This window comes from Orbicella franksi, chromosome 1 (genome assembly GCF_964199315.1).
Source record: "Orbicella franksi chromosome 1, jaOrbFran1.1, whole genome shotgun sequence".
In the NCBI taxonomy this organism is placed as follows: domain Eukaryota; kingdom Metazoa; phylum Cnidaria; class Anthozoa; order Scleractinia; family Merulinidae; genus Orbicella; species Orbicella franksi.
In genome coordinates, this window is record NC_138145.1 from 25,873,113 (window position 1) to 25,883,393 (window position 10,281).

General features: G+C 41.4%; 2 protein-coding genes across 2 annotated transcripts in view; one reads left to right on the forward strand and one right to left on the reverse strand.

The window, feature by feature from the left end:
• LOC145498777 (uncharacterized) overlaps positions 1-10,281 on the forward strand; it is a 127,752-nt gene that overhangs the window by 50,945 nt on the left and 66,526 nt on the right. The gene's annotated exons all lie outside the window — the stretch shown is intronic.
• Positions 993-10,276, reverse strand: LOC145498681 (uncharacterized). Its single transcript, XM_081478598.1, has 7 exons — positions 10,083-10,276; positions 9,792-9,921; positions 9,602-9,702; positions 7,073-7,200; positions 6,520-6,646; positions 5,485-5,660; positions 993-4,788 (listed from the first exon to the last, which is right to left on the reverse strand). The coding sequence occupies exons 1-7, from the start codon at positions 10,231-10,233 to the stop codon at positions 1,852-1,854; spliced, it is 3,750 nt and encodes a 1,249-aa protein (XP_081334724.1). The 5' UTR covers positions 10,234-10,276; the 3' UTR covers positions 993-1,851.

Sequence of the window (10,281 nt, forward strand, 5' to 3'; positions counted from 1 at the left end):
ATAGCACCATGATTGTAGTCACGATTGCTTGCTAAATTCACGTTTCCGACGATTGCTTTTTGTTCTAACTGAGAATTGGTCCATATTTATTTTACACAGAGAAGTTTATTACTCAATTCAAAACAACAGAAAATAATGATAGGTCACCATACTCGTTTGCGAGAAAATGACGATTTACCTCTATGGCGAGGACCAGCTGTAAAGAAAAAGCCGTCATTTCTTTAATGCGCGCGCGCTAATCACGCGTGAAATTATGCGCAGTAGGGATGCGCAATGCAATACTGGGGAATAACCTTAAACAGGGGCTATTTTTGTCTCCACTTCACAACGAATGAACACACAGCTAATAGGCAAATAAGTTTATTTGGGAAGGGCCTGGCAAGAACAACCCAAACAAGCTCAAACCCATGATGCACCGGCCTGGAGCCCAGGCCGCGTTATGTTCCGTGCCGGCAAAATAGTTATTTCGGCCTTCTTCGCAAGCTCATTCGCCAGAAATAACATATTTTCTCAGCTTCCTTGTAACAATAATCGCATAATAGCGTGGATGAAACTCTTCTTGAACGAAAAGCTAAGGAATGAAGGAATCCAGAGCCTTACAAAACGTTATAGTAACTGAAAATATGGAGCTGAGAAAAAAATTGTTTTTTGATTATTAAACCATCACATACCATGCAAACATATCCAGAATTAACCACCACTTCACTACGACCTGAATTGCCTGAAGGAGAATACTACACATCTGTGTAAGTACGCATCTTCGTACATGCGGAAACAAGGGATGGATAGCAGGATTCAACAGAATTAACAATTATTCCACGAGCGCGCGTCGGATATGAGATGAAAGATCGCCAGAGGCGCGTACAAGCACGACTGGAATATCTGTTAGTTTTAAAAAACGCCCCCAACATATCGAGAACTAAAGCAAATAAAAATAAAAACGCCCCCACCACAAATAACGCGTACGCTTACCAAATTTTCAGAGCTAAGCCAATGATTGATCCAGTTTTTAATAATCACCATTAACAATAGAACAATGACGGCAGTAAGGATATCTTTCAGTACCATTTCTGGAAACCTCGAGTCAATTCAACAGATAAAAATCCTCACATAAGTGTTCCTTGTAGAAACTTTCACTTTCCATTTCGTTGAGAATTCGGCAAATATTCACTAATTGCTATCATCCTATTAACAATACGAGAGCAACAGATTACCGTATCGGGAGCATCCCTACCAAGCATTCGAACGGCTTCCAATTCGAAATTAGAAATCAGGCGAGTACTTAGCTCTCTTTTACGCCAGCTCTTCCACCAGACTGTATGTTGCTTAGCAACGTCTTGATGGCAAAAGGGGGCTCTAACAAGACGAATGGAGTTGATTTTCTTTTCGGAGAACAGAGATAACCAGATGAAAGAGTACACTGTAACTAGCTACTGCAGAAACACTGATTATATAAATTCACTGAAACTTGACAAAACGTACCACGCTTCAACACTGAAGAAAAAAATCCTTATGAACGTGTCATCCCTCCCCACATAAAGAACTAGATTGTATTGTTTCGTTTTCATTCATTCATTCATTAGATTTTTCTTGAAGCCTATAAGCCCATAACGTAAAAACGGTTGAGGAAATAGTCAATGACGGAAGCAAAAGGAAGTCACTTTGTTACAAATAGAGCGAGTTGCTTTTATCTTTCCGTGAAACACAACGATTAGAATAGCTCAGACATATCGCCGTACACAGGACGAAATTTCTTCGCTGACCTTGGATGACTGGATCACAGTTTGGTGTCTAAATAAGATTAACAAAGTAAGGGAGACAAACGTACAAACAACGCACTGCCGAGAGTGATTAATAATAAGGGCGCTTTGCAGGCCCTGGAAATGGGACCGGCGGTGGCCCAGGTCTTTTCAGAGGAAAGTGCATTCGTTCACTTTCAAAGTCTCCTACGGAGTGACGCCTTCTACCCGGCGGCCCGTAACCGTGAAATCTATCAAATTCAGGGGGGGCTTCTCGGAATCCTTCGTAAGTCCTAGGCGACCTTCCTGGGTTTTCGAATGAAGTCCACATGGAAGGATCGTCCTCGCGAAAGTCCGCTCGTTTAGGGTCACCACGAGGTGATACTGGCGGTCCTCTCCAGTCAGGAGGAGGAGGGCCCGGATGATCATGGGGAAAGTCCCACGGTCCTCTTCGATGGTCAAAGAAAGGTTCCCTCCGGTGTTCTTCCCAACGCTCAAACTCTCTTCTCCGCTGTACATCATCCATCACTCCAGGATAAGAAGCACGGTGAGGCGGAGGGCCGTCACCTCTAGGAACTTGTTCATGAGGTGATTGTCGAGGATCAGGCTGGTGAATCGGAGCTCCTTCAATTGGGGGTCTTTTTATCCCTGGTGGGCCATCAACGAAAGCCTCCTCGTTATTACGAGGCTTCCCCGCATGTACGTCTTCCAATGGCATGTCAGGGGGATTGGTGGGGGCTGTTGTTTCAATATAATGATGCTCCGGATGAACATTTGAAGTGTCTGGAGGCCTTCGAAGAGGACCATCTCTGAAAGCACCTCTAGGGGAATGACCGCGGGATGGCTGTTCAGGAGGTATCCGCCTAGGCATCTCCGGCGGACCTTCACGTCTTTCAACCGGTGGACCAGCATTATCTCTGGACTGTTGGAAATGAGGACCATGAGCATCTTGGAAAGGTAATCTAGGCCCGAATGGTGGCATTCCACGGGGTGACATGTCCAACGGTCGGTCAAAAGGCCGCTCCTGGGGGAACCGAGGAGAACCTCCTCTAACAGGAGGACCTTGGAAATGGGTACCTGGACGGGGGAGAGGGCTTGGTGGTGTTGCCGCAGGTGTGCCGTCACTAACATTTATCCTGTTACCTTGTTGCTGATTATGTCTCGGTCCTGGCTCTGTGTCATTCCTTTCATTTTCCACTAGCCATCCCATAGGTCTCTCCTCTGAGAAGATTGAGGTCGGGTCTGCTCTTACAGGACCCTGGTGTGGCGCATTAGTCACGGGAGCGTGGTTCATGGAATGCCTTTCAAATGCGCCATCATTTGGTCGAAATGCTTGGGATGTCTGACTAGGTATGAGGACTTCATCATCAGATTTTGCTCCCCTTTTCAAAATGCTCTTAAGTCCTGACTGTGGAAAATCTGGTTGCTCACTAGCCACATTGGAAGGATGTGGGAAATGACTTTCACTGGGTAATGGCTGAGCAGGTAAACTTGTGGCAATGACTGGAGAATTGAATTGCGATGAATTAACAACTTTTTCCTTCTCTTTCAATGTTTTTATGGAGTCACTCAGTTTTGGGAATAATGAATCAATCAAGGACAGAAGAGGTTTACTTTGTGGCTTTTCAGAATTCTGTTGCGGGGCTACCGGAGCAGCAATAGAGGAAGGAACTGGAGCAGTGATGGGGACAGACTTTGTATCGGCATCATTTGGTTGTTGCAGTTTCCTTCCTCTACTTAGTAACTGAGCCAAAATGTCTACAGCACTGACTTTTTGTCCATTGTCCTTTTTCACCAAAGCACTATCCTGCCCTGTAGCTTGGTCAGGAATGGAAGGTGTGCTGCTGGAAGATGACGGCGATTCAGATGAAGTTTTGGACACTGACTGTGTTCCGGAAAAGCCAGGTACTAGACTGGTTGTTGGGTTTTTCACCGGATTTTCAAAAAATGACTTGTTTGTCTGAAAACCAGTATTGCCATTTACATTCACATCACCGAGGGGAGCTGGAGTCGTTTCTGGTGTCTCGTCGCCTTCCGCCAAATGTAGCTCGGGGGATCCTACTGGAGATGGGGCAGACGCCTCTGAATCTGGCGATCCAACATCAAGAGCAACTTGTGGACGACTTGCATTATCTTTCATTATGTCAGTTACTGTCGCAGAGTTAGTTATGACCTGCACAGGGGCTGGAACAGTAGCTGCAGCAACTGGCAGTGGCGCTTGGCTGTGTACGAAACCATTACCAAGTGGAAATTGTTGCAAAGTTCCCATGCTGCCTGGCAGGGGTGCATTTGAACTGGGAAGTAACCCTGCTGCTCTTGGTATTGGTGAAAAAGGTTGCCCTTGGCCTGTCATTTGCCCAGGACCAGGTAAAGTTCCTGATGGCTGTAATAACTGATTCTGAGCCATTCCAGGGAGAGGCTGTATTGGAGGAACTCCAGGTCTGAATTGCGGTGCATGTGCTGGAAAACGGACACCTTGTACTCCCATGAACGGATGAGTTACCATTCCAACTGGTGGACGAGGAGGGACAACTTGAGGCTGACTGGGCAATATGGAGCCTTGCATTGGCATCATGGTCCCCAAATTTGGAGTTAGAGGTCGAGCAGGGGCTACACTGGGAACAGGAGAAATCACCGGAGTAATGTCAAGCTCTTGAGTCATTGACTGTGTTGGTTGGGAATCAGAACTTCCTGTGGAGTTGGGAGTTTGATCATTGCTACTCTTGGGATCCTCGGCACTTGCCTCCTCACTTGTCTCTGACTTCTCACTGTCTGAATCATCCTCGATGTCCATATCAGCAACTTCAATGTTGTCCACAGTTGGATCAACAGCTTTAGCCTCATCTGAAGTAGCTTGTTGCGCTTGTGTTGGAGTTGATGGTGCTGATCCTTCTGCGACATCAGGAAGACCTGATGTGAGGAATGAAGCTTGCGGTGCTGACACAGGCCCAGTTTTTGCTTTCTCTGCTTCCTTCTGCGCAAGCCTGTTCACCTTGCCGTCAACCTTTTTCTTTAGGGAAGTAAGGCGATTCCCAAAGGTCTTGTAAGCCTACGAATGCACAAAAAGACAACACACTATTAGTTCCTTACAACAAAGAAACATCTTGCAAATAAACCTCTACTGTCTGTTTCCTGACTTACGGTCAGCATGCATAGAACAGTCACCGTTGATAGCCCAGGACTAGCAGATTTTGCAAAAAGTGGCTGTTGTAGAAAGGTTGCCGTTAGTGGTTCGACTGTAGCTTTACAAATATATCAAGACATGTTTTGGTCAGGAGACAGACACAAGCAAATACATATGACACAGAACACACAGTGAGTGCTAGAGCTGTTCTATTAGGTAATTCTTCAGTGAATCCACTAAAGAGAAAAAGATCTCATGTCACAATGTATGGAGCACCATAAAGACTAAAAGATCAGCCACATCACTTTCTTTTTTAGCACTACAGTTACATGTACAGCCTGTGAATGCAGACGTATTTCCAGCTGCCACTTGGTAACGCTGAACCAAGTGACGGCCGGAAGAAATATGTCTTTGTTTGCAGGCTAGTACATGTAAGATTGGTAAGCACATAAGCACTAACTAGTCATTGATTTTGCATGCTAACAGTGGGCTTTGCTGCTGTATATTGACCTTCTAAAATTCAGGGTATGGCTTGTCTGCAAGCATTCACAGTATACCCAGAAAGTAGGCTGCCTTCCCTTCAGACAGACATGAACAAAAGCCCTGTGACATAGCACTTACATGAACTATCACTTTCACTTCTCCATATGAAACATCACAGAAAGCCTCCCCATCTTCCAGAACTTTGATCATGTTTCTCCTCTCTTCCTGTTCACGCCTCAATGTTTCCAAAAACTCTTCAAGCGTGGCAGTAGCCAATTCATACTCTTCACAAAATTTCCCACCACCAGTGCGATCTAACAAGAACAGATGGAAAACATACATTATTAAAGTTAAGTTTGTTTACAAATTATTAGTTTTAATTTGCGATACCAACAAAGCCATTTTAATAGTCCTGTGGTAATAGATAACACTTAATTAAGGCCCCTCCACACTGACGTATTTGCATTTGAAAATGCATACTCTTTGATGCATTTCTGCCTATCATCCACACTAAAATGCCCAAAAATACTGATGAAAATGGAGACTTTCAAAAACAGTTTTAAAAGTGGAGTCTTTGGAAAATGTATCATTTTGAAAACACTGTTTCTAGGGTAGACAGGTGATGAAAAAAGAGTCATATACTGTTGCTTCCATCAACGTTTTCGGGGCTTTTAGTGTGGACAATCAGCAAAAATGCATCAAAATGTATGAGATTTCCAATAAAACTGCACTACTGTGAAAACAAAATGAAAAAGCTGCTGTGGACAACAATGTTTTGCTTCATTTTGGTTGAGAAGAAAAATGATACTTTTAAAAATGCAACCCAAATTGAAGCCCAAGTAGTTGGTGGGAGACGTCAGTATTTAGGACAAAATGTCTTGCAATAGAAACAACCCAAGGACCTTGGCCAGCACTTGAACATATACTGCTCATTCTGGAATCCACATATATATGTGATAGCCATTATCTGGTAATGAGACAGAGGTTTCACAACTCCTTTTAGCTTCAATGTATCCCAAGGTGACCCCTTTTAACTTCTTCTTTTTTATTTTTTACTTTTTTACTTCTACAAATTTGTCTTGCACACAACTGGAGCCACGCCAGGAAGAACAAATAAACAATGAACTGGACAGGCATAAATGCAAGTAAATACAACTACATAATTCAACAAACCTTTTAACTGACGTACACTTTCCAAATCTGATGCATCGATCCTCAATGAATTCAGCTGAGATTCCTTAAGGGTTAGTTCCCCTTCAAAATCCCTCAAGGCTTTCAGTGCATCTATCAGTTTTGATGGCTAAAAAAACAGAAAACAGAAACTCGAGCCATTACTGTCTAGAATGTAAAAAAAACAAAACAAAGCATCTTTCTAATAGACTCAAGAAACAAAGAGTTCAGAAAACTTTTGAATTTTAAAAACGCCCTCCAGATCACTCTTGAAGATAAAGCAAAATTGTTGCATTATAACCACCTATAGGATAACACAGTAAGTCTTAAAGATATTAAAAATTACAACTGATGCATAGCAAATTATCTTAAGTTATTCTTATTTCAGTTTTTGATAATTGACCTGGATCACTGACATCTGGAAAAGTAACACTCAGCTGTTACTTATCTGTTACTCATCTGTTACTTCCATATTCAATTTAAAAATCCCTTCTAAATATATGCTATTGATTAAATTTAACAGGTACCCAGTTCTAACAGGATCTAAAAAATATACCTTAAAATCTGCTGGGGGTAACCTCTTTTGCTTGGCTGGTTTTACTTCCTTCTCCTTTTCTTTCTCCTTCTCTTTTTCAATGGGCTTTTCCTTTGGTTTCTTGATTATAACTGCGACATCACCTGAGGCTATAACATATGAAAAACCAACATAAGTCTCACACAACACATGACTGACAGATAATTGCACTCAAACAGGTTTCCCTAACAAGTGTCTCTAATAATGATTTGTTCTATTTCATTGTGTGGCCAAACGACATGCTTCCTTTCCAACTCGTCATGATTTGATTAGTTTTATTCCAATTGTACATACACTATTTAAATAGTTGTCTTGTCATTGGTCAAACTTCTCATTCCCACATTGACAGAACTAAAATATTTAATATGTCAAAACATCTTCTAGTATCCCTCAGGCTTGTAGTTTGAGATTATTCAAACCCAAAACAGAAGTCCAAACACTATAAACAGAAAACCTTTCCACAAAGTCACAAACCTGAAATAATCAAAATTCTTACTAATCATGGGTTAGCTTAATCAGACTTTGAACAACCCAGCCCAGGTCACTACTACTACAATTATAAAGTTTGAGTCCTTCCTCATATCAGCAATACATAGCAACAAGGTAACAATGTGGGCCAATACCGTAAAATGCCGAGAAAAAGCCCTGGGCTACTATTTTTGGAGGCTTGTTTTCCAGAAGATTTATTATGAAGTGTTGAGGGGATCTAATTATCGGAAGGAATTTTGCATCTCAAAAATGTTTGGGCAATAATAGGAAGGCCGGATGATGCATGTGAAAAATTAAAGTTGTGCACAAGAATACCACATAATAAAGCCCTCTAAGCATAGCAACATAAAACACAAAACAAGTTCTACAGTCATTCCAAAGGATCTTAGCATACTCTACACAGTAAGAACATAAAATGTACACAATGTTTTCTTTACTGGAGGACAATACCAACAACGAGATGTTATAACTCTCTTAGAGATTTAAGGTGACTCCATTGGGTAATCACTGTATTGCACACCTTAGTGATGTTTTGAAAGCTACAGTGGAAACCCACATTATGGCCACCTTGTTAATACTATCGCCTTGTTATCACTGCCACTTTTTCATGTCCCAGCGAAATGCCCATACAAATTCTTATAAGAAAACCCTGTTAATGCAGCCACCCTGTTAATAAGGCCAATGGCCACATTATAACATCCCAACCTGTATAATCCTTTATAATTTTACCCTGTTTGCACGGCCACTCGATTCAGGTATGTTCATCTTTCCATCGTTAATATTTCATACACTGATTCAAGTTTCAGTTTTATTTAAATTATATCCACATTCCTGATGCTAAGTAAAAAACAGTTGTTTAGAGGTACAATATTATTATGATATATCTGTTAAGACAGATATATCAATTTTGACCAGTCACAAGGTTTGATCCTACCCTGTTAATACGTCCCATTAGCAATTGGTTGAGAATGAAAACTATGTAGCAGTCCTGGGACATCCAGAAAATGCCTTGAACTTCGATTGTTTATGAAACTGAAGATGATAAAAGGTTTTCGAGGCTTCTCCAAGAGAAATTCAACTTGAAATGATGTGTAGTGACAGGATTTTTCCAGATAAAGCACTAATTGTTTACTTTGTTAAAATTGTGCTGCTTTTCATGAGTTATGCGATTTTTTGTAAATTGTGTGATCAGATTCGATTTGAGGTTGATTGTGTGAAATCATACCATCGTGTAATATCAGAAGGCCTGTTCATACATGTCTTTAAATTTTTTGGTCTTACAGAACCCCCCAAGCCCCAGGAAATTCCAATCCCTTCTGTATGATAGTATGGATATTTCTGGAACTGCACAATTTTAAGGCAAAAAAGTAGGGGTTGTAGTAGCAGTTTCTTCATCATTTTCAAATTTATGTCCTTTTCCTTTGCACAAAAACTAGTTGGACAGATCTTCAAAAAAAAAACAGTGCCAAGTAAAGTAAAATAGTCATAAACAGTCTGCTAAATTTTATGGATTTTCCCTGATGGAAACAAGATAAAACTCACTGTTGCTTTTGCATTTTGTGTTTATGTTGACATCATAACATAGCAGAAAACCCCAATGTTTTTTGTGTGGATTTTAAAGGTCATGTGTGGTATGTTCCTGTTACCCAGTTTACATACTTTTTACAAAACTATAGACTATAGGTAGCCACCTTTCAATCTTGATGAAAGTGGCTTATATTTAGGGGGACGGGGTGGGTAACAGGGTAACATGTTATTGCTACAATTTTTTTGTCTGTGATTTGAGAGAGTATTTTCCATGGGACTACTACTACTACTACTACTACTACTACTTTCATGGGACTTGCTATCACAATTTTTAAGGTATGTTGAAGACAGTTTCAAGCCCAGTATGAGGCCAATAATTCAGGCAGGTCATTGGCTACTTCTGAGGTTGATAATAGTATGTGATTATTATTCCTTGTTGACACTGATATGCATATGAAAAGCTACCAATAAATTCAATCTAACAAATCACCATACCAAGTTTACTGCGGAGCGCCTCAAGGTAATCCTTTTCAAATAACTTCCTCTCTTCCCAAATCTTGATGACTCTTTCCACGTTTCCTTTGATGGTTTTCTCGCTGAAAGCAAATTTAAGAACTCATTTGAGATACTGGTTGATCTTTCAAGGCACGTGAACTGGTCGGGCAGACAAACGATTGACACAAACCTGAGAAGCTGCATAGCATCTCGCAGGATTTTGGTAAAAGCATTGCTGAATTCCTTCCCTTTTTTACGGCTATTCTGAAGAACATCGTTCGCCAAGTAAAACAGGACCAGCCGTCGATCGGCCTTTGAAGCTGAAAAGACAAAAATGTTTTACAGTCGATCCAAAGGGCAGCTGGCCGGAGAATCCGAAATTTCATCAATCAGGTAGGTTTTAATTTTAAAACCCGACACCCGATCGACAATTTTGAAATTCGTTAGCTGGATTGAAGTAAACATCAAAGTTTAGCTCTACCTTTCTTAAGCTGGTCCAACCACACAACCACCATATCTTCAGCATGCTTTTTGTGATGAATCATCCACAGCGAAACTGTTTGCACACTGTCTTGTGCGGACGACATATTTTGCAGCTTGCGTTCAAACGCTTTCCGATTGAGGAGCGCCATGTTGCTCCTGCTCAAAATGCTTGCCTCTTTCGCATGCGCTCAAACGAA